The sequence below is a fragment of the Bombus fervidus genome, chromosome 3, assembly GCF_041682495.2.
Source record: "Bombus fervidus isolate BK054 chromosome 3, iyBomFerv1, whole genome shotgun sequence".
NCBI classification, from domain to species: domain Eukaryota; kingdom Metazoa; phylum Arthropoda; class Insecta; order Hymenoptera; family Apidae; genus Bombus; species Bombus fervidus.
This window is the reverse complement of record NC_091519.1, coordinates 9378653-9403397: the sequence shown is the minus strand read 5'-3', so window position 1 is coordinate 9403397 and position 24745 is coordinate 9378653. Positions and strand designations below refer to the sequence as shown.

The following is a 24745-nucleotide window of genomic DNA, read 5'->3' as shown; positions in this document are numbered from 1 at the left end:
AAGCGGACAAGTATAGGAAGACACGTTCGTGAGTCAGCCTATTACACAGCAACCAGTGATGTCCGGTGAATATGCAGAAACTATTAAATCAAGATGTAGTCTCCGAAAATGAAGCAGCTTTCTTCATTGCATTAATTTTTCATTGCTTCGTTATTATCTTCATTATAATTCTTGTTTTCATAATAAGAAAAAAGAAAAAAATAATCGTTCTATCGTTTAAAAAAATGATAACTTCAAACAAGTCATGATTTTCTGGCAATCAGAAAATGTTATCGTTAGGTCGCGCGAGTTTGCATTGACAAAATGGAGTAAATAGATAAAGAGGAAACACATAATACACGTGTATGGCGATAATTTCGCCTGAAATGACATAATTCGGTCATCGATATTCATATAGATACAACAAAGACTTTCTCAATTAGATATAGAGTTATAATTGAATTTCCAATTAATTTCATACGTTTACTGTTCCATTTGTTGTTAGTTTGTGTGAAATATTTCTCTTCTTTAAATAAAGAGGAATTTTTTTTTAATCTTTTACGCAGAGTGCAGAGAAATCAATAGAAATAAATGGAATTCCGTGTTTCCCTTCTTATAAGCACGTGGGATGCATATGATAATATTGCAAGCACGAGTGGACGTTGCTCGCGAATGGTACTTATTAAATCAATCTCTTTTCTCTACTTGTATTGGTATATCTAATCAAACCGAACTGTAGGTGGTACTGTAAACAGAAATTATGCTTGTGAAAATTCCATTCGAATCGTTCGATTATAGTTAATTCCTCCAAAGTCACAATCCCGAGATTCTATTTCACAAATATTTTTATCATAAATTTTTGTAATATTTCATAGCGATATTAAAATTGTAATATAATTGAGAAACGGAAGAATGATGTTAAATTATTTTAAGTATATCATAGTTTTAATTTTGTATAATTTTTAAATTGAATTCTAAAATTAAATAAAAAAAAAAAAAAAACCACAATTATCAAAACAGAAATGATAAAAGTGATTTATAAATAAAATTTGCATAAAAATGGAACATTTTAAATTGCAACTTCCTTTTATCAAAAAGATTGTTCAATTTATTTATATATTTGTTTTATAGTGCACATGGTTCTTTGAATTTTATTAAACGTTACCAATTATTTTTTTAAGATGCATAACTCGCAGGCGATCGAAAAAATGCGACAGATCCCACAGTGGCACTGTCTACGCTACAGAAAATTCGATGGCGTACTACGCCGTTGTCGGCATTACCGTTTAGGAAGGGACTGACAAAAACACTTTGGACAATCGTAACGAATAAGTCGCAATATTTCAAGTTTCATCGACCAGTTGTTCTAAATATTCTGCTGCAAATACTCAAACTTATATAAAAATGAAATGAAATGTGGCACGTCATAATAAAAATTTGGGTATCTTTTAAAGCAAGTTATATATTTACGTGAATTATCAGTCGTAAAAACAGCCATGTACGTTGTTTTCGGATCTGCTGTAAGAGTTGCAATATTTAGAGGTACGCTCCATATTAACGTAAGTGACAGGATATTCCACACCGCAATATGCTGCGTGGAAACTGCTACCACAAGATGACAAGCATCTTGTTTTCCAAATTCAATTCGTCTATAAAACATATATAATAAACCCAATGCTGTTCTTATTATTATTATATAGTCTATTTTTCATAAAACTTATGTCACTGGATACTGATATTGAGAATGTGTAAGGCTACATTTAAATGTACAAGTATCGGGAGTCCATATTGTTAGACTAGAATCGAAACCAATACCAACTAATGAACCATCAATCGAGAAACCAGCATCCGTTGCAGGCAGATTTCTGTAATCTCCTACACTATGGCACTGCCAGTATTTATTTTTTTCTAAAACAAATTTAATCTTAAAATTTAATACTACATTTCTCTTATTACAACATAACTTTTACATACTGTGTAAGGATGAAGGTTCTACGAGATGCCATAATTTGAATTTTCTATCACTGCCCGTTGTAACTGCCAGTGCTCCCTCGTCACCGAATAACATGCACGGTTGGAAGTGTAAAGCATTCACACCACCATCGTGAGGAAGCTCGATTGATGTATTTAATGCGAACCTAACAGGTTGACAACATAGTATCTTAATATTTACACATCAAGAATGCATATCTTGTACTTACTGTTGTTGTTTAACGTCATACATCCAAAATTTCAGCCTTACTCCTATACATGACATTTTATCGTTTCGTTCTTCAACAGTCGCCATCCACATACCATCGTGGTTTATTGCTATCTTTGTAACTTCCGTGTTTATAATAAGAACATTACGCTCTTGCGTTAAAAAATTTTGTGCCGTAATATTTATCTGAAAATTTATTTACAAGATAATAAACGACATAGCGTAAATTTTTTATCTGTTTTATATTACACTGTTACTCACATTATATAATAAATTTTTTGTATGGGTATTATAAAATTGAACATGTCCAGTACGACTATTTAAAACTAAACAATTCGTACGTGGATCAACAATAAGACCAGCAGGAAATAGATCTTTAGAAGATAAGGTCACGCCCCATGTAAAATTTTGTATAACTGATGTCAATTTTCTTTGTGGATTTACAACCACGATACCTATGAATATAGATATATTTTATAAATGTATTTCATCTATCTAAAATAGATTTAAAGATTTAAATATTTAAAAATATTCATACCATTATCTAAAGTAGATACAGCCACATATAAATTATCAGGAGCAATAGTAAGGTGTTTAATAGGTGCAGGTAATCGAGGAAGGAAGGATTTTTGATGTGGATTTGCTAAAACCCATTTCACTAGAACACATTCTCCTCCTCCTGTATACATGTGACCACCTACAATGTTTATGGTATATACAATTACAATATAACACATACAATTTATCAACAAAATTTCTTGATGGATTCAATATATGCAAATCTACATCATGAAGGAGTGCTATTAAATTTTGACCATAATTACCAATTATATCAACATAGTATTCACAAGATTTTGTCCTGTAATAATATGTAAGAATAATATATCATATAAATAATATATCATATAAATAATATATAATAAGAACTTCATTCATAATTATTGAAGTGCAAATTTTTCTTACGATATACATGTAGACTTTGCACAAACTCCATTATCCAGATCAAATAACACTATATAAATTTTTGTGTTGCATTTGGGAATATATGTTACAAGCACTTGACGCAATTCATTTCCATTATGAGTTTTATAATTTACAATGTGAAACGTTTTTATCTTTGGCTCTGTTTGAAACGTTAATTTCTGTAAAAGGTATAACAATTATGGATTTATAAAAGCTTCAAAAAAGGAAATCATGATTTTATACCGCTAAAAAATATATTTAATGTTTATACCAATTTCTTTGTGATAATGCCACTTTGACAACTCCAAAAATTTAATTCTCCATTTTATGTACAGGCAATGATCAGATTGGGATTTTCTGGATGTATTATTAATCCTGCAATTCTGTAATTTGCTGGTTCTAATTCTTTAACAAAATCTCCAGTTTGTGTACTGTAAGCTCTTATAACATGCTTCCATACTATGTATAACGTTCTGTAACGTATATGTATTACTTAATAGAAATATTAACTACAACTTTTTTCCTGAATACCATAGTCTAACATTTATAACGATATTTCTTCATATAATTTCATTAACAAAATTAATGAAGTACATGTTTAGTACCATTATGTTTACAATCAAAAATTTTATATTTAAACGCCAAAAGAAATTATAATTTTTGTATATGCTGAATTAAAACTTACTCTCCATCGTGTGAAAAAACTGGCCGTTGATCAATTATACTTCCTCCACCTTTTCTCGTTACAACTAAATCGTCTACATCAATTACTTCAATATTTGTTGATTCGCGTCGCGTATTCAATTTCATCTGCATTTTTTCACTTATGTTGTATGAGACTAATGTTCCTAATAATTAAACGCGGTTTTGTATACCCCATATATTAATGACACAATAAGATACAAAATACAGTAAAAAATATTATATTTTGATAATTACAAACACTTAAAATATAAATTAACCAAACTAAATGCCTATCACATGGTGCATTCTGGTATCTAAGATTCAAATACTTAAACAAACTTTTCTTCCATTTCTGCAACTGCAATGATAAAAATACCTAAATCGATAGGTACAACTTCATTTGGAAGAATCATAGTGTATTTTTTCACAATCGTAATAACAGCTAGTAATAATCTTAACAAATGTAAAAGAATTTGTTTAATTATTTATATATTTAATATTCATAAATAAAGATATCAACTATAATAAAATATTTTAAAAGCTCGTTATTAATTTACAGACTACACATTCACCTACTACAACAATTGAAATTGTAGTTTAGCGACATCTGAAATACTTTATGCACGTTATAAAATGCATCGATAATTGTAGTATTTCTGTTATAGGAATCTGCAATACTCTATGTTGACATAGTAGATTCGAACCGTAGGGAATTTTCTTTATCAATAGTAGATGAATTACGCATTTATTAATTCTACTAACATAATAGAATTAATCGGTTTTAAATTGAATTACTTCCTCTACCGATAAGTTTCAATTTCTTATTGTAAAAAATTGTATCTTTATAATTATACTCATATTATTGTATTCTATATATTCGTTAAATATTAATAATGAATGTGTGATATTAATAAAAAGAAAGAAAATTGATAAAACATTAAACACAATAATATTGTTCATACTTTAACATATTCTATTCGACGAAACCTTTTTTCGAGTAACTGTTGCTTTATTCTCCCTTAACTTTACACATTATGGATAGTAACATAAGTGGGAACTTAGAAAAAGAAAAACTGATCAGGCTTTGAAGCTGCATCAATAAATAAGGCGCATGAATTTCAGCTTTGAGTGGATGGAAAACAAGTACTGCACGCGAGCAAAAATTCAAATAAAGATTTTATTGAAATATAAGGAATCTGTACCAGACAGAACTAAAATTACCGTTTAAATTTGGTACTACCGGGGTTCACATCGTATATGCCTGCGTAATCGCTGGGTTATCTTTTCACATTTTTTCCTCTCTCCTTGTGTCGGTGTGTGTGTATCTGTGTTGACTTCATCTTTTTTTTTTTTTTTTTAAATCGTTATAAGTAGAATCTGAATATTTCTATAAGTACAGAAACAATATTGAAGGTACGCGCACAGTCTATCTCAAAGTCTCTAAAGCTAAAAAGGATTTTTCTCCTAGATCTGCAGTTCTGCGATTCTTACATTTACAACTTAAAGGGGTTTCTTGCTTTCTGTTTCTCTATTTACAATTACGATGAACTGAAAGGTCTAAAGCTACGCGTTTTCTCTCTCTCTCTCTCTCTCTCTCTCTCTCTCTTTCATTCTCACTCTTGCTCTTAAATCGCTCCGTTATCATAGAATTATAAGTGTTTAATTATTTACAATTTTTACAGAATATTTCTCTCTCAATATACAGAGTGTATTGGTTTACATTACACAACAATTTAATAAACGTGTATTTAAAATTCCTTGCAAATGCGAATTGCAAGAAATCGCGCGACCTAACTGCACACAAATAGTCCCATTTTCTTTTCTCGTTTAAAAAGATAAATCGTTATAATTCTGCTTTTCTCATGGAAATAGATCGTACATAGTCAATCAGGAAAAAAAGAAAAAAAAAAGAAGAAGAAGAAGAAGAAATATTAAACATTTATTACTAATGTATCGTCGATTTATCATTTTAAATTATAGTTAATCAATTTTAATGTACGACAGAGAAGGAAAGTCTTTCGAACGAGGCTCGTTCTTTTCTCATAAAATAGGACGTATTGTGCGCATAGTCTCTAATACTATACTAAGAATGTAAAAACCAAAAAAACTTTTCTTCGTTTATATTAGTTACAATAAATAAGCAACGTATATGTATTTTTTTCCTTTTAAGATTTACGCTTATATAATTAACTGTATCACGAATTTACTGGTTCCGAAATTGGTGCACACGCGCGCCAAATATACGGTGCAGCGAAAGTTAAAAAGAAAAAGAAAGGTAAAATAAAATAAAAGGAAGAGAATAGAGTCAATCTTTGAAGAAGATCAACGACATTAATTAATTACATTGTTTGGATAGAAGATCGTTAGAATTTGGTTGTACTCGATTCTCTGTTCAAGATGACCGTTTTCGAGGTAGGAACATTCCTATTTGGTGAATACACGTCGACAACCCATCTTAAAAAAATAAAATGGCGCTCTCTCAAGGATATGCATAAACAATTCTCGAAATACATATTCGTAAGTATATATATATCGTTGGAATTAAATGTCGCGTGTATGAAAACGTATAATACGCAGTCAGTCCTTAAATTGAAATGGAAAAAAAGGGAAATGAAAGAAAAGATACCTTTGAAGGTATAAAAAAAAATGCAACATCTAACACGTTTAAACAATACTTAATCGATTCGTAACAAAAACACCGACAACCGATATAAAACATGTTATATAGATTATGAAGTTATCATGTACTATGTTGTTGATAACGTACATCGTTTTGCTTCCTTTTTTCAGCTTGTTTGTCACTGTGCATTGAACTGTATGTGTATGTGTGTAGGTCTGTTTGTGTAAGTGTGATGCTATAACAACTTGAAAAAAAAAATCAATAATGCGTTCGTGCCTCTAAACAAATCTAAAATCTACGAACGAATGATACACCTCTTTTCTTTTCTTTTTGTGACAAAATATTACTCGCTAAGAAAAAGAGAAAAAAATGAGAGTGGTATTCATCAGTTAAATACAATATAATATCATAATGCTGAGAAATACGTCATCAAGATAACATTAGTTCCTTTTTTGTTATTCCTCTTTCTATATACTCGAAAATTCATTTTTTTCATATTTTCTTAAAACGCTTCTACGAAGCTGCTTTGATTATTCTAAAAATGAATTAGAAAAATATTTCTTTCCAGATCTGTACTATTTTATCATAGTAAAATTTGAAATTAACTAATTTACAATGGTATCCCACCATTCTTTATCTTTTTTTTTTCTGCAGAATTCTAATACAAGCGGAAATGCAATCAATGAGAAAATGTTATTTATCCTCTAAAATGTTTCCTTCAGATCTTTTTGCATTTTCTTTTTGTCTGATTTTGGTACAGAGAGTTTACGGTCTATCAAGCGTCTTTAAAATGTACAAGTGTATATCACGATGTGACAGCGACTCATGTACCGTTGTTCTTTCGCGTTTACTTGTCGCATAACGTTAGTCTTATTATCTTTTATCCGCTGACTTACATGATAATTTTCTATTCGACACGTCGGAACTGACCGTTCGAATTTTTGTCCCCAACCAAATCCACGTTCAATTTTATATTCACGTAACATCTTGTTCTAGGAAACTGCGAGCTGAACAATTTCTTTGTAATTACACATAACCTCGATCATCCTCTTCGTCATCACCAAAAAAGAGTCCGTTTTACTTTTTTAGAAAAAGTCCTTATATATACATACATATATATATATATATAGCTCGATACTGTCTATACACACACATATATATACGTATATGTGTGTATATATATATATATGTTCACCATTTTCGACTCTACACTTCAACGTGTGAAAATAATTTATATTTACAAGCTGGTTCAGTATTAGAAATTCGCATTAAAGCGTCCTTATTTAAAGATCGTTAATAGATATCGCTCTTTGGATCCCTTTCCCGGAAGAATCCTTTTTCAGTCTTGCACTCCCTGATAGTAACAATCTTCAAATTTACCGTCACGTCTGTAATGAACACCTGATTGGCAACTGGATTCTGTGCGTGCCAGTAATCCGTACCAGGACTTGAAAGAGGGACATACATGTCGGTCTTCGAGATTTCCGTCGTGACAGTTCTTCTTCGCTTTCCTCTGACTCTTCGTCATTATGCATTGTTTCATCCCTAAGCAAATTAAAATGAAAAGCATGTAATTTGTCCAAAATCAACTAACTACTAAGTTATCATTTCAAGTAGTTTTAATTTCTGAATTATAATAGTTGACTTCCAAGCATTTCTCACAATTAGACTGTGGATCTTAATGCTATTTTATATTCCTATGAATATAGTTAACTTAATAGAGTTTTATTTGACTTACTAATTATTATAACGAATACTTCACTTTGAAAATTTTATATACTTTTGTTATTGTCGTTCTTTTAAATTTCACAATAAATGTGTAAACATATCCATACAGTATACATATAATTTATTAATTACAATGTTTTATTAAATTACCTTTCGATTCTATCATCAGTTGATTGGGTTTTTGACACAGATGATGAGAGCAAAGATGTGATGAATGATGCACAAAGCATCTTCATGGGCGGTAATGTGTGGGCCGAGACGCTGAGAAGCTGAAAGGTATAATTAATATTATCTTAAATATCGAAATTCACGCAGTTTTTAATACATTCAAAATGTGCTTAATATCTTTTTGAAATAAATAAATAAATAAATAAATAAATAAAATACTCCTTTGAAATAAAAATGTTTGTTTACCTAGATAAAAATAAACAACGAATTAAAGACGATAAAGAAAGAAACAAGAAGAAAACATTTCAAGTAAGGAGCTAACTATAATTGGGAAAGATACAGAGATACGTCAAAGATGATATTTGACGTGCGTTTACTTCTTCGGTAATACTTGTGACGCTCGCGACATCCGATTAGTTAATTAGTCTTAAGGCTGACGCAGACACACCCCCGAACGAAAATTTCTGCAATTCCTGCAATCTTCTACTTCAGATCTAGGTTGACGCGTCTCTTACAACCTACACAAATATTCTTCTCGGTATACACCAGTTTTCACCAGAAAGTTGCTAGAAAAGACGCATGTTTCATCAAACAAAACACATGCGATAGTACCGAGAAACATTACACTATCTATATTTAGTATCTTAATAGAGTATTTCATAGAGTTTCCCTTTTCATCGATTACCATTGAGATGTCTAACATAGTTGCACGATATTTAGTATTTTGTATGATATTATTTCGTAGAGTTTCCTTTAATTAACCCTTACTGGGATATTCCGTGCATACAATATACAAAATTCTTTAAATTGTAATATTAAAATGTTAGCTAAATTAACGATAAATAATTAATACTTATTATATTAAAAATACGAAGTGCTTAAAACGTTACTGTTAAAGTGTTATCCTATCTTTAGAGTTACACCATCTTTTTTACTACTAGTGTTTTTAAGCTCACAAGATATACGTGTAAGTAGTACTGTTCAAATAGCTGCATCGATGCAACGTACGCGTCACCGAATGTGCAAATATTAACAAATGTATTAAGTATATAAATTGACAGGGCTATTATCTTAACGAAATTAAAATCGAAACATGTAAATGGATCAAAAGTGCATTTAATTGGGAAGAAGGTCAATTTGTCGACGTGTGACATCCTCATGGATTTTGACGAAATCTTTTTTAATTACCTTGTTGTGATATGTGTATAACGAGAAAAATAATAAAAACAGTGGGACCTCTATGACCTTGACAAAATAAAATACCGTCTTAGTCAACAATACGGCTTACTCTGTCTTATGGAATGGAGATAGATCTTTAAATTTTAAAGTGTTGAGCTTTGTTGACACTATGAGCGTTATCGCTGTAGTTTGGTTAGGCTATATATTGTTCTGGCGGTCGGATCGCGTCGCAAGGTGACTTGCCAAATCGATTCACATATTGATAACTTTTAAACCAATGGGTTCCTAAACTGAAAACCGTTGCATTTCGCTTTTGTTCATCGAGTACCATTAGAAAATAGAAAAAAATTTTTAAACAGTGATGCCCCGAAGAGAGGTTTAACTATAAACGTCGTTTTATTTTTTCCAAGGTCGGACCGCTTGTTTTTATTAGATTTCTCGTTATATACGCGCTACGACAAGGTAATTAAAAAAGATCTCTATTCACCGGGAAGAAACAATGCTGCTGTGCAAGTTTACGGGAGAATGGCGACCAGTTTAAAACAATCTAACAAGATTAGATAGAATACCCGTCTCGATATACACCTACACATGAAAGGAATACGATTTTATTAATAGGTAACGTAACAATATCAGTTCTTTCACAGACTTTGTTCCTAGCTTCACCAACAGGTTCGTCCTGACCTGGTTTTAACATTTGCAAACAATTCTGAAGCGACGTTGAAAACCATCGTTCTCCATTGTGCTCTGAAACGAGAATGAATAAAGGCTCGTACTGTCGAAAGTTTTGATTCTTCGTCGGCTGTTGGAACTTTGCTTTCCAGTTCGATAATCTTTCCGAAGAATCGGAAACTTAATACACACATCTGAAGCTCCGCTTCGACTGGTGCACGCGGCGATCTATCATTTTTGTCAGAGCAAATGTGGCCGCAGACTGAGAGGCATTAAGAGAAAGTTAAAGATAAATTATTGATACCGATTGAATTAATAAATTGGAATAAGTAGAGGTACGAAACTTATGTAACGATATACTAAACTGTTTAATATTATAAGCAGCGGATGTTTTATATTAGATCAATATAGTCCATCAGGATGGATTTAGAAATATGAAATTAAATTATTTCGCACGTCTAAAATTAAATTGTTGATATTAGTAAAAACGTGAGAATATATATAGCAATGATAGCAAATAATATAAAATTATTGTTACCGAAGAAAGAAATTGTTTTGTAATTTAGAAAAATACTCGTGTTTGATCTCTTGTTATGCATTTCTAGAAAAGTATAGAACGTAACGTAACGTAAATAAGGAACAGTCATCAGGTGGTTCATAAGCAATTAACTCCACTATTCCACAGAATTGACGCAATATGCAAGAAAGCTGTGAGCTAGCGGATATCCGTGTACTGTGAATCTTGAGTAACGACGTAGACCTACCTAATTAATCAATAGCTATGAGATGTTTTGTGTCCGCTTTTATACGTCTTCAAAACTGAAACGCTCCTAAGCACGTTTCAAAATATCTTTATGATTATTTAGAAAAATATAGAAACTATGCCTAACACATTATTTGGAAAAAATGAAACAGAAAGATATCTCTCATAAATATGAAAAATTTAAATAGCTAAAACTATATAAATAGTGAAAATAGTTTTCTCTCTTTAAAACAGTCATTAAAAACGTTTAGTTCCCCGCAAACAAATTGATATCTTCTAATAGATTATCTCAATAAACGTTAAGAAAATAACGCGTATAGGTCTCTGAACGATCTTGTAGAATTAATTATCCGCTGTGTCCGTGTTCTCCATAATGCCATCATTAGCGGATCATGCGGCCTTAAGGACCGCAGAAACTCATGTGATGATCCTTAATTTGCTTAGCCTCCAGACACTAAAGGCGTTCTCCAAATGGGGCAAGATTTTACTTTTAGACAAGCTGATATTATCGTGTTCATTTAAATGATCACACGCAGACCGACATCGTATACGAGACAGTTCAAACGAGTTTCTCTCTCTCTTTCTCTCCCGTCTACTTGTTGCACCAGCTTGGTCACGATAAGGGAAACTCGGTCTATTGATTTTACATTGGCCTTAAAGCGATGAAATTTTGTAGCGGTACACGTGGACATCCCTTCTTGAGATCGATCTCCATTGTTCTTTGGAATGTTTGCGTGTGAGCGTGATATCAAACGGTCATTTCATTTCTGAATTTCGCCTCCATCTTCACCCTGTTGGCCAATTACAAATTTCTTATCATCCTGAAGGAGAAGTGAACGAGTGAGACCAAATATTATTTCTGTTTCTTTTCTTCGCCTTTATCTCCTCTATAATTATTTCACAAAAAGATACCAATATGTTCGTTGTGATCTCCAATGTTTTGAGGTCTTTGAAAGAATTCTTCAATGTGTTAGGTGTTTAAAGTTGAGATTTTTGAAAGAATTAATCAGCCTGCAATTTTAGCACGTACTTGGACGATTTCCGGGAAGATCGAGACGACTCCTTGAGTGACGCGTGCCGAAGGTTTCTCCGTCGAAGACAATATCCTAGGTCAGAGGGACAACTGGAACGCCGTGAGAGGGTGGGAGTGCGAAGAAGTAGCTCCTATATTAAATCATAGCGAGGCCACTTCCCAAAGTCAATTCTACGTTGAACGCTCAGACAAGAAACTCTTCATCGGTGACTCTTTTTCCATCGTTTTATCGAGCAACACATTATCAACTCTTCTTCTACTTTACTGTGAGGAAGATATCCTTGTGAACAGTGTCTATTCTTCAATACAATCAAGTATAAAGTAAAAGAAAAAAATAAAAGGTAAATTTAAACAGAAGAGATTGGGATCTTGATATTCTGCAATTTGTTTGATATTCCTTATTGAAAGTAATTTTTGGGCGTTTGTGATTGGCAGAATTTTTCAAGTATTACACTGAAGTATCAAGCTGGTGACTACGTTCTTCAACTAAATTATCTCGTGTATCAAGACAGAGTAGAAGAAGTAGCTTTCGACGTCTATCTACGACAATTTCAGGCATGAAGTTAACAATGTGGAATTCTGTGTGCATCCTGATAGCTGTCTTCTTCCTAATGGTTGCCACGTCTGCATATTCTATTAGCAATCCAGAGACAGTGAGTACCTCTCGTTATATACTTTCAGTGAAATTGTATAACTTACGCTTGAATAATACTGACAAGTTACTTCAACTATCTTTGGTTATTTAAATTTGTTAAAGATGATACATTTATTGTGTTACTTTGATCTGTTAAACGTAATGGTATACGTCTTTTATCAGCGTTCCATCGTGGTCCATTTATCATATTCTGCATCTGGTTTTCCATTTATTTTCCTGTAGATGGTTTAATACATCAATTCTTGGTATGAATCTTGTTTGAAACATAACCACGTGCTGAAAGTGGCGCGTGGGCATTTGCTTGGGGCTTTGACTCATAAAGTCGCGTTCCTCTCTGCGAATTAGGCACGTAGATGCGGTGAAAAGAACGATAAAGCGGACAAGTATAGGAAGACACGTTCGTGAGTCAGCCTATTACACAGCAACCGGTGATGTCCGGTGAATATGCAGAAACTATTAAATCAAGATGTAGTCTCTGAAAATGAAGCAGCTTTCTTCATTGCATTAATTTTTCATTGCTTCGTTATAATCTTCATTATAATTCTTGTTTTCATAATAAGAAAAAAGAAAAAAATAATCGTTCTATCGTTTAAAAAAATGATAACTTCAAACAAGTCATGATTTTCTGGCAATCAGAAAATGTTATCGTTAGGTCGCGCGAGTTTGCATTGACAAAATGGAGTAAATAGATAAAGAGGAAACACATAATACACGTGTATGGCGATAATTTCGCCTGAAATGACATAATTCGGTCATCGATATTCATATAGATACAACAAAGACTTTCTCAATTAGATATAGAGTTATAATTGAATTTCCAATTAATTTCATACGTTTACTGTTCCATTTGTTGTTAGTTTGTGTGAAATATTTCTCTTCTTTAAATAAAGAGGAATTTTTTTTTAATCTTTTACGCAGAGTGCAGAGAAATCAATAGAAATAAATGGAATTCCGTGTTTCCCTTCTTATAAGCACGTGGGATGCATATGATAATATTGCAAGCACGAGTGGACGTTGCTCGCGAATGGTACTTATTAAATCAATCTCTTTTCTCTACTTGTATTGGTATATCTAATCAAACCGAACTGTAGGTGGTACTGTAAACAGAAATTATGCTTGTGAAAATTCCATTCGAATCGTTCGATTATAGTTAATTCCTCCAAAGTCACAATCCCGAGATTCTATTTCACAAATATTTTTATCATAAATTTTTGTAATATTTCATAGCGATATTAAAATTGTAATATAATTGAGAAACGGAAGAATGATGTTAAATTATTTTAAGTATATCATAGTTTTAATTTTGTATAATTTTTAAATTGAATTCTAAAATTAAATAAAAAAAAAAAAAAAAAACCACAATTATCAAAACAGAAATGATAAAAGTGATTTATAAATAAAATTTGCATAAAAATGGAACATTTTAAATTGCAACTTCCTTTTATCAAAAAGATTGTTCAATTTATTTATATATTTGTTTTATAGTGCACATGGTTCTTTGAATTTTATTAAACGTTACCAATTATTTTTTTAAGATGCATAACTCGCAGGCGATCGAAAAAATGCGACAGATCCCACAGTGGCACTGTCTACGCTACAGAAAATTCGATGGCGTACTACGCCGTTGTCGGCATTACCGTTTAGGAAGGGACTGACAAAAACACTTTGGACAATCGTAACGAATAAGTCGCAATATTTCAAGTTTCATCGACCAGTTGTTCTAAATATTCTGCTGCAAATACTCAACCTTATATAAAAATGAAATGAAATGTGGCACGTCATAATAAAAATTTGGGTATCTTTTAAAGCAAGTTATATATTTACGTGAATTATCAGTCGTAAAAACAGCCATGTACGTTGTTTTCGGATCTGCTGTAAGAGTTGCAATATTTAGAGGTACGCTCCATATTAACGTAAGTGACAGGATATTCCACACCGCAATATGCTGCGTGGAAACTGCTACCACAAGATGACAAGCATCTTGTTTTCCAAATTCAATTCGTCTATAAAACATATATAATAAACCCAATGCTGTTCTTATTATTATTATATAGTCTATTTTTCATAAAACTTATGTCACTGGATACTGATATTGAGAATGTGTAAGGCTACATTTAAATGTACAAGTATCGGGAGTCCATATTGTTAGACTAGAATCGAAACCAATACCAACTAATGAACCATCAATCGAGAAACCAGCATCCGTTGCAGGCAGATTTCTGTAATCTCCTACACTATGGCACTGCCAGTATTTATTTTTTTCTAAAACAAATTTAATCTTAAAATTTAATACTACATTTCTCTTATTACAACATAACTTTTACATACTGTGTAAGGATGAAGGTTCTACGAGATGCCATAATTTGAATTTTCTATCACTGCCCGTTGTAACTGCCAGTGCTCCCTCGTCACCGAATAACATGCACGGTTGGAAGTGTAAAGCATTCACACCACCATCGTGAGGAAGCTCGATTGATGTATTTAATGCGAACCTAACAGGTTGACAACATAGTATCTTAATATTTACACATCAAGAATGCATATCTTGTACTTACTGTTGTTGTTTAACGTCATACATCCAAAATTTCAGCCTTACTCCTATACATGACATTTTATCGTTTCGTTCTTCAACAGTCGCCATCCACATACCATCGTGGTTTATTGCTATCTTTGTAACTTCCGTGTTTATAATAAGAACATTACGCTCTTGCGTTAAAAAATTTTGTGCCGTAATATTTATCTGAAAATTTATTTACAAGATAATAAACGACATAGCGTAAATTTTTTATCTGTTTTATATTACACTGTTACTCACATTATATAATAAATTTTTTGTATGGGTATTATAAAATTGAACATGTCCAGTACGACTATTTAAAACTAAACAATTCGTACGTGGATCAACAATAAGACCAGCAGGAAATAGATCTTTAGAAGATAAGGTCACGCCCCATGTAAAATTTTGTATAACTGATGTCAATTTTCTTTGTGGATTTACAACCACGATACCTATGAATATAGATATATTTTATAAATGTATTTCATCTATCTAAAATAGATTTAAAGATTTAAATATTTAAAAATATTCATACCATTATCTAAAGTAGATACAGCCACATATAAATTATCAGGAGCAATAGTAAGGTGTTTAATAGGTGCAGGTAATCGAGGAAGGAAGGATTTTTGATGTGGATTTGCTAAAACCCATTTCACTAGAACACATTCTCCTCCTCCTGTATACATGTGACCACCTACAATGTTTATGGTATATACAATTACAATATAACACATACAATTTATCAACAAAATTTCTTGATGGATTCAATATATGCAAATCTACATCATGAAGGAGTGCTATTAAATTTTGACCATAATTACCAATTATATCAACATAGTATTCACAAGATTTTGTCCTGTAATAATATGTAAGAATAATATATCATATAAATAATATATCATATAAATAATATATAATAAGAACTTCATTCATAATTATTGAAGTGCAAATTTTTCTTACGATATACATGTAGACTTTGCACAAACTCCATTATCCAGATCAAATAACACTATATAAATTTTTGTGTTGCATTTGGGAATATATGTTACAAGCACTTGACGCAATTCATTTCCATTATGAGTTTTATAATTTACAATGTGAAACGTTTTTATCTTTGGCTCTGTTTGAAACGTTAATTTCTGTAAAAGGTATAACAATTATGGATTTATAAAAGCTTCAAAAAAGGAAATCATGATTTTATACCGCTAAAAAATATATTTAATGTTTATACCAATTTCTTTGTGATAATGCCACTTTGACAACTCCAAAAATTTAATTCTCCATTTTATGTACAGGCAATGATCAGATTGGGATTTTCTGGATGTATTATTAATCCTGCAATTCTGTAATTTGCTGGTTCTAATTCTTTAACAAAATCTCCAGTTTGTGTACTGTAAGCTCTTATAACATGCTTCCATACTATGTATAACGTTCTGTAACGTATATGTATTACTTAATAGAAATATTAACTACAACTTTTTTCCTGAATACCATAGTCTAACATTTATAACGATATTTCTTCATATAATTTCATTAACAAAATTAATGAAGTACATGTTTAGTACCATTATGTTTACAATCAAAAATTTTATATTTAAACGCCAAAAGAAATTATAATTTTTGTATATGCTGAATTAAAACTTACTCTCCATCGTGTGAAAAAACTGGCCGTTGATCAATTATACTTCCTCCACCTTTTCTCGTTACAACTAAATCGTCTACATCAATTACTTCAATATTTGTTGATTCGCGTCGCGTATTCAATTTCATCTGCATTTTTTCACTTATGTTGTATGAGACTAATGTTCCTAATAATTAAACGCGGTTTTGTATACCCCATATATTAATGACACAATAAGATACAAAATACAGTAAAAAATATTATATTTTGATAATTACAAACACTTAAAATATAAATTAACCAAACTAAATGCCTATCACATGGTGCATTCTGGTATCTAAGATTCAAATACTTAAACAAACTTTTCTTCCATTTCTGCAACTGCAATGATAAAAATACCTAAATCGATAGGTACAACTTCATTTGGAAGAATCATAGTGTATTTTTTCACAATCGTAATAACAGCTAGTAATAATCTTAACAAATGTAAAAGAATTTGTTTAATTATTTATATATTTAATATTCATAAATAAAGATATCAACTATAATAAAATATTTTAAAAGCTCGTTATTAATTTACAGACTACACATTCACCTACTACAACAATTGAAATTGTAGTTTAGCGACATCTGAAATACTTTATGCACGTTATAAAATGCATCGATAATTGTAGTATTTCTGTTATAGGAATCTGCAATACTCTATGTTGACATAGTAGATTCGAACCGTAGGGAATTTTCTTTATCAATAGTAGATGAATTACGCATTTATTAATTCTACTAACATAATAGAATTAATCGGTTTTAAATTGAATTACTTCCTCTACCGATAAGTTTCAATTTCTTATTGTAAAAAATTGTATCTTTATAATTATACTCATATTATTGTATTCTATATATTCGTTAAATATTAATAATGAATGTGTGATATTAATAAAAAGAAAGAAAATTGATAAAACATTAAACACAATAATATTGTTCATACTTTAACATATTCTATTCGACGAAACCTTTTTTCGAGTAACTGTTGCTTTATTCTCCCTTAACTTTACACATTATGGATAGTAACATAAGTGGGAACTTAGAAAAAGAAAAACTGATCAGGCTTTGAAGCTGCATCAATAAATAAGGCGCATGAATTTCAGCTTTGAGTGGATGGAAAACAAGTACTGCACGCGAGCAAAAATTCAAATAAAGATTTTATTGAAATATAAGGAATCTGTACCAGACAGAACTAAAATTACCGTTTAAATTTGGTACTACCGGGGTTCACATCGTATATGCCTGCGTAATCGCTGGGTTATCTTTTCACATTTTTTCCTCTCTCCTTGTGTCGGTGTGTGTGTATCTGTGTTGACTTCATCTTTTTTTTTTTTTTTTTAAATCGTTATAAGTAGAATCTGAATATTTCTATAAGTACAGAAACAATATTGAAGGTACGCGCACAGTCTATCTCAAAGTCTCTAAAGCTAAAAAGGATTTTTCTCCTAGATCTGCAGTTCTGCGATTCTTACATTTACAACTTAAAGGGGTTTCTTGCTTTCTGTTTCTCTATTTACAATTACGATGAACTGAAAGGTCTAAAGCTACGCGTTTTCTCTCTCTCTCTCTCTCTCTCTCTCTCTCTCTTTCATTCTCACTCTTGCTCTTAAATCGCTCCGTTATCATAGAATTATAAGTGTTTAATTATTTACAATTTTTACAGAATATTTCTCTCTCAATATACAGAGTGTATTGGTTTACATTACACAACAATTTAATAAACGTGTATTTAAAATTCCTTGCAAATGCGAATTGCAAGAAATCGCGCGACCTAACTGCACACAAATAGTCCCATTTTCTTTTCTCGTTTAAAAAGATAAATCGTTATAATTCTGCTTTTCTCATGGAAATAGATCGTACATAGTCAATCAGGAAAAAAAGAAAAAAAAAAGAAGAAGAAGAAGAAGAAATATTAAACATTTATTACTAATGTATCGTCGATTTATCATTTTAAATTATAGTTAATCAATTTTAATGTACGACAGAGAAGGAAAGTCTTTCGAACGAGGCTCGTTCTTTTCTCATAAAATAGGACGTATTGTGCGCATAGTCTCTAATACTATACTAAGAATGTAAAAACCAAAAAAACTTTTCTTCGTTTATATTAGTTACAATAAATAAGCAACGTATATGTATTTTTTTCCTTTTAAGATTTACGCTTATATAATTAACTGTATCACGAATTTACTGGTTCCGAAATTGGTGCACACGCGCGCCAAATATACGGTGCAGCGAAAGTTAAAAAGAAAAAGAAAGGTAAAATAAAATAAAAGGAAGAGAATAGAGTCAATCTTTGAAGAAGATCAACGACATTAATTAATTACATTGTTTGGATAGAAGATCGTTAGAATTTGGTTGTACTCGATTCTCTGTTCAAGATGACCGTTTTCGAGGTAGGAACATTCCTATTTGGTGAATACACGTCGACAACCCATCTTAAAAAAATAAAATGGCGCTCTCTCAAGGATATGCATAAACAATTCTCGAAATACATATTCGTAAGTATATATATATCGTTGGAATTAAATGTCGCGTGTATGAAAACGTATAATACGCAGTCAGTCCTTAAATTGAAATGGAAAAAAAGGGAAATGAAAGAAAAGATACCTTTGAAGGTATAAAAAAAAATGCAACATCTAACACGTTTAAACAATACTTAATCGATTCGTAACAAAAACACCGACAACCGATATAAAACATGTTATATAGATTATGAAGTTATCATGTACTATGTTGTTGATAACGTACATCGTTTTGCTTCCTTTTTTCAGCTTGTTTGTCACTGTGCATTGAACTGTATGTGTATGTGTGTAGGTCTGTTTGTGTAAGTGTGATGCTATAACAACTTGAAAAAAAAAATCAATAATGCGTTCGTGCCTCTAAACAAATCTAAAATCTACGAACGAATGATACACCTCTTTTCTTTTCTTTTTGTGACAAAATATTACTCGCTAAGAAAAAGAGAAAAAAATGAGAGTGGTATTCATCAGTTAAATACAATATAATATCATAATGCTGAGAAATACGTCATCAAGATAACATTAGTTCCTTTTTTGTTATTCCTCTTTCTATATACTCGAAAATTCATTTTTTTCATATTTTCTTAAAACGCTTCTACGAAGCTGCTTTGATTATTCTAAAAATGAATTAGAAAAATATTTCTTTCCAGATCTGTACTATTTTATCATAGTAAAATTTGAAATTAACTAATTTACAATGGTATCCCACCATTCTTTATCTTTTTTTTTTCTGCAGAATTCTAATACAAGCGGAAATGCAATCAATGAGAAAATGTTATTTATCCTCTAAAATGTTTCCTTCAGATCTTTTTGCATTTTCTTTTTGTCTGATTTTGGTACAGAGAGTTTACGGTCTATCAAGCGTCTTTAAAATGTACAAGTGTATATCACGATGTGACAGCGACTCATGTACCGTTGTTCTTTCGCGTTTACTTGTCGCATAACGTTAGTCTTATTATCTTTTATCCGCTGACTTACATGATAATTTTCTATTCGACACGTCGGAACTGACCGTTCGAATTTTTGTCCCCAACCAAATCCACGTTCAATTTTATATTCACGTAACATCTTGTTCTAGGAAACTGCGAGCTGAACAATTTCTTTGTAATTACACATAACCTCGATCATCCTCTTCGTCATCACCAAAAAAGAGTCCGTTTTACTTTTTTAGAAAAAGTCCTTATATATACATACATATATATATATATATAGCTCGATACTGTCTATACACACACATATATATACGTATATGTGTGTATATATATATATATGTTCACCATTTTCGACTCTACACTTCAACGTGTGAAAATAATTTATATTTACAAGCTGGTTCAGTATTAGAAATTCGCATTAAAGCGTCCTTATTTAAAGATCGTTAATAGATATCGCTCTTTGGATCCCTTTCCCGGAAGAATCCTTTTTCAGTCTTGCACTCCCTGATAGTAACAATCTTCAAATTTACCGTCACGTCTGTAATGAACACCTGATTGGCAACTGGATTCTGTGCGTGCCAGTAATCCGTACCAGGACTTGAAAGAGGGACATACATGTCGGTCTTCGAGATTTCCGTCGTGACAGTTCTTCTTCGCTTTCCTCTGACTCTTCGTCATTATGCATTGTTTCATCCCTAAGCAAATTAAAATGAAAAGCATGTAATTTGTCCAAAATCAACTAACTACTAAGTTATCATTTCAAGTAGTTTTAATTTCTGAATTATAATAGTTGACTTCCAAGCATTTCTCACAATTAGACTGTGGATCTTAATGCTATTTTATATTCCTATGAATATAGTTAACTTAATAGAGTTTTATTTGACTTACTAATTATTATAACGAATACTTCACTTTGAAAATTTTATATACTTTTGTTATTGTCGTTCTTTTAAATTTCACAATAAATGTGTAAACATATCCATACAGTATACATATAATTTATTAATTACAATGTTTTATTAAATTACCTTTCGATTCTATCATCAGTTGATTGGGTTTTTGACACAGATGATGAGAGCAAAGATGTGATGAATGATGCACAAAGCATCTTCATGGGCGGTAATGTGTGGGCCGAGACGCTGAGAAGCTGAAAGGTATAATTAATATTATCTTAAATATCGAAATTCACGCAGTTTTTAATACATTCAAAATGTGCTTAATATCTTTTTGAAATAAATAAATAAATAAATAAATAAATAAAATACTCCTTTGAAATAAAAATGTTTGTTTACCTAGATAAAAATAAACAACGAATTAAAGACGATAAAGAAAGAAACAAGAAGAAAACATTTCAAGTAAGGAGCTAACTATAATTGGGAAAGATACAGAGATACGTCAAAGATGATATTTGACGTGCGTTTACTTCTTCGGTAATACTTGTGACGCTCGCGACATCCGATTAGTTAATTAGTCTTAAGGCTGACGCAGACACACCCCCGAACGAAAATTTCTGCAATTCCTGCAATCTTCTACTTCAGATCTAGGTTGACGCGTCTCTTACAACCTACACAAATATTCTTCTCGGTATACACCAGTTTTCACCAGAAAGTTGCTAGAAAAGACGCATGTTTCATCAAACAAAACACATGCGATAGTACCGAGAAACATTACACTATCTATATTTAGTATCTTAATAGAGTATTTCATAGAGTTTCCCTTTTCATCGATTACCATTGAGATGTCTAACATAGTTGCACGATATTTAGTATTTTGTATGATATTATTTCGTAGAGTTTCCTTTAATTAACCCTTACTGGGATATTCCGTGCATACAATATACAAAATTCTTTAAATTGTAATATTAAAATGTTAGCTAAATTAACGATAAATAATTAATACTTATTATATTAAAAATACGAAGTGCTTAAAACGTTACTGTTAAAGTGTTATCCTATCTTTAGAGTTACACCATCTTTTTTACTACTAGTGTTTTTAAGCTCACAAGATATACGTGTAAGTAGTACTGTTCAAATAGCTGCATCGATGCAACGTACGCGTCACCGAATGTGCAAATATTAACAAATGTATTAAGTATATAAATTGACAGGGCTATTATCTTAACGAAATTAAAATCGAAACATGTAAATGGATCAAAAGTGCATTTAATTGGGAAGAAGGTCAATTTGTCGACGTGTGACATCCTCATGGATTTTGACGAAATCTTTTTTAATTACCTTGTTGTGATATGTGTATAACGAGAAAAATAATAAAAACAGTGGGACCTCTATGACCTTGACAAAATAAAATACCGTCTTAGTCAACAATACGGCTTACTCTGTCTTATGGAATGGAGATAGATCTTTAAATTTTAAAGTGTTGAGCTTTGTTGACACTATGAGCGTTATCGCTGTAGTTTGGTTAGGCTATATATTGTTCTGGCGGTCGGATCGCGTCGCAAGGTGACTTGCCAAATCGATTCACATATTGATAACTTTTAAACCAATGGGTTCCTAAACTGAAAACCGTTGCATTTCGCTTTTGTTCATCGAGTACCATTAGAAAATAGAAAAAAATTTTTAAACAGTGATGCCCCGAAGAGAGGTTTAACTATAAACGTCGTTTTATTTTTTCCAAGGTCGGACCGCTTGTTTTTATTAGATTTCTCGTTATATACGCGCTACGACAAGGTAATTAAAAAAGATCTCTATTCACCGGGAAGAAACAATGCTGCTGTGCAAGTTTACGGGAGAATGGCGACCAGTTTAAAACAATCTAACAAGATTAGATAGAATACCCGTCTCGATATACACCTACACATGAAAGGAATACGATTTTATTAATAGGTAACGTAACAATATCAGTTCTTTCACAGACTTTGTTCCTAGCTTCACCAACAGGTTCGTCCTGACCTGGTTTTAACATTTGCAAACAATTCTGAAGCGACGTTGAAAACCATCGTTCTCCATTGTGCTCTGAAACGAGAATGAATAAAGGCTCGTACTGTCGAAAGTTTTGATTCTTCGTCGGCTGTTGGAACTTTGCTTTCCAGTTCGATAATCTTTCCGAAGAATCGGAAACTTAATACACACATCTGAAGCTCCGCTTCGACTGGTGCACGCGGCGATCTATCATTTTTGTCAGAGCAAATGTGGCCGCAGACTGAGAGGCATTAAGAGAAAGTTAAAGATAAATTATTGATACCGATTGAATTAATAAATTGGAATAAGTAGAGGTACGAAACTTATGTAACGATATACTAAACTGTTTAATATTATAAGCAGCGGATGTTTTATATTAGATCAATATAGTCCATCAGGATGGATTTAGAAATATGAAATTAAATTATTTCGCACGTCTAAAATTAAATTGTTGATATTAGTAAAAACGTGAGAATATATATAGCAATGATAGCAAATAATATAAAATTATTGTTACCGAAGAAAGAAATTGTTTTGTAATTTAGAAAAATACTCGTGTTTGATCTCTTGTTATGCATTTCTAGAAAAGTATAGAACGTAACGTAACGTAAATAAGGAACAGTCATCAGGTGGTTCATAAGCAATTAACTCCACTATTCCACAGAATTGACGCAATATGCAAGAAAGCTGTGAGCTAGCGGATATCCGTGTACTGTGAATCTTGAGTAACGACGTAGACCTACCTAATTAATCAATAGCTATGAGATGTTTTGTGTCCGCTTTTATACGTCTTCAAAACTGAAACGCTCCTAAGCACGTTTCAAAATATCTTTATGATTATTTAGAAAAATATAGAAACTATGCCTAACACATTATTTGGAAAAAATGAAACAGAAAGATATCTCTCATAAATATGAAAAATTTAAATAGCTAAAACTATATAAATAGTGAAAATAGTTTTCTCTCTTTAAAACAGTCATTAAAAACGTTTAGTTCCCCGCAAACAAATTGATATCTTCTAATAGATTATCTCAATAAACGTTAAGAAAATAACGCGTATAGGTCTCTGAACGATCTTGTAGAATTAATTATCCGCTGTGTCCGTGTTCTCCATAATGCCATCATTAGCGGATCATGCGGCCTTAAGGACCGCAGAAACTCATGTGATGATCCTTAATTTGCTTAGCCTCCAGACACTAAAGGCGTTCTCCAAATGGGGCAAGATTTTACTTTTAGACAAGCTGATATTATCGTGTTCATTTAAATGATCACACGCAGACCGACATCGTATACGAGACAGTTCAAACGAGTTTCTCTCTCTCTTTCTCTCCCGTCTACTTGTTGCACCAGCTTGGTCACGATAAGGGAAACTCGGTCTATTGATTTTACATTGGCCTTAAAGCGATGAAATTTTGTAGCGGTACACGTGGACATCCCTTCTTGAGACCGATCTCCATTGTTCTTTGGAATGTTTGCGTGTGAGCGTGATATCAAACGGTCATTTCATTTCTG

The 24745-nt window shown here is 31.7% G+C and overlaps 2 protein-coding genes and 2 pseudogenes across 2 annotated transcripts; all 4 read right to left on the bottom strand.

Moving 5' to 3' along the window:
* Positions 1 to 1345: 1345 nt before the first annotated feature.
* On the bottom strand, positions 1346 to 4157 carry LOC139985388 (WD repeat-containing protein 75-like; annotated as a pseudogene).
* A 3671-nt stretch (positions 4158 to 7828) lies between these two features.
* On the bottom strand, positions 7829 to 10596 carry LOC139998447 (uncharacterized). The gene is made up of 3 exons (XM_074111632.1): positions 10298 to 10596; positions 8325 to 8443; positions 7829 to 7991 (listed from the first exon to the last, which is right to left on the bottom strand). The coding sequence occupies exons 1-3, from the start codon at positions 10385 to 10387 to the stop codon at positions 7829 to 7831; spliced, it is 372 nt and encodes a 123-aa protein (XP_073967733.1). The 5' UTR covers positions 10388 to 10596.
* Positions 10597 to 14341: 3745 nt separating this feature from the next.
* On the bottom strand, positions 14342 to 17176 carry LOC139985387 (WD repeat-containing protein 75-like; annotated as a pseudogene).
* A 3671-nt stretch (positions 17177 to 20847) lies between these two features.
* LOC139998448 (uncharacterized) lies at positions 20848 to 23615 on the bottom strand. The gene is made up of 3 exons (XM_074111631.1): positions 23317 to 23615; positions 21344 to 21462; positions 20848 to 21010 (listed from the first exon to the last, which is right to left on the bottom strand). Exons 1-3 carry the CDS (start codon positions 23404 to 23406, stop codon positions 20848 to 20850), a joined length of 372 nt encoding a protein of 123 aa, XP_073967732.1. The 5' UTR covers positions 23407 to 23615.
* Positions 23616 to 24745: the final 1130 nt, after the last annotated feature.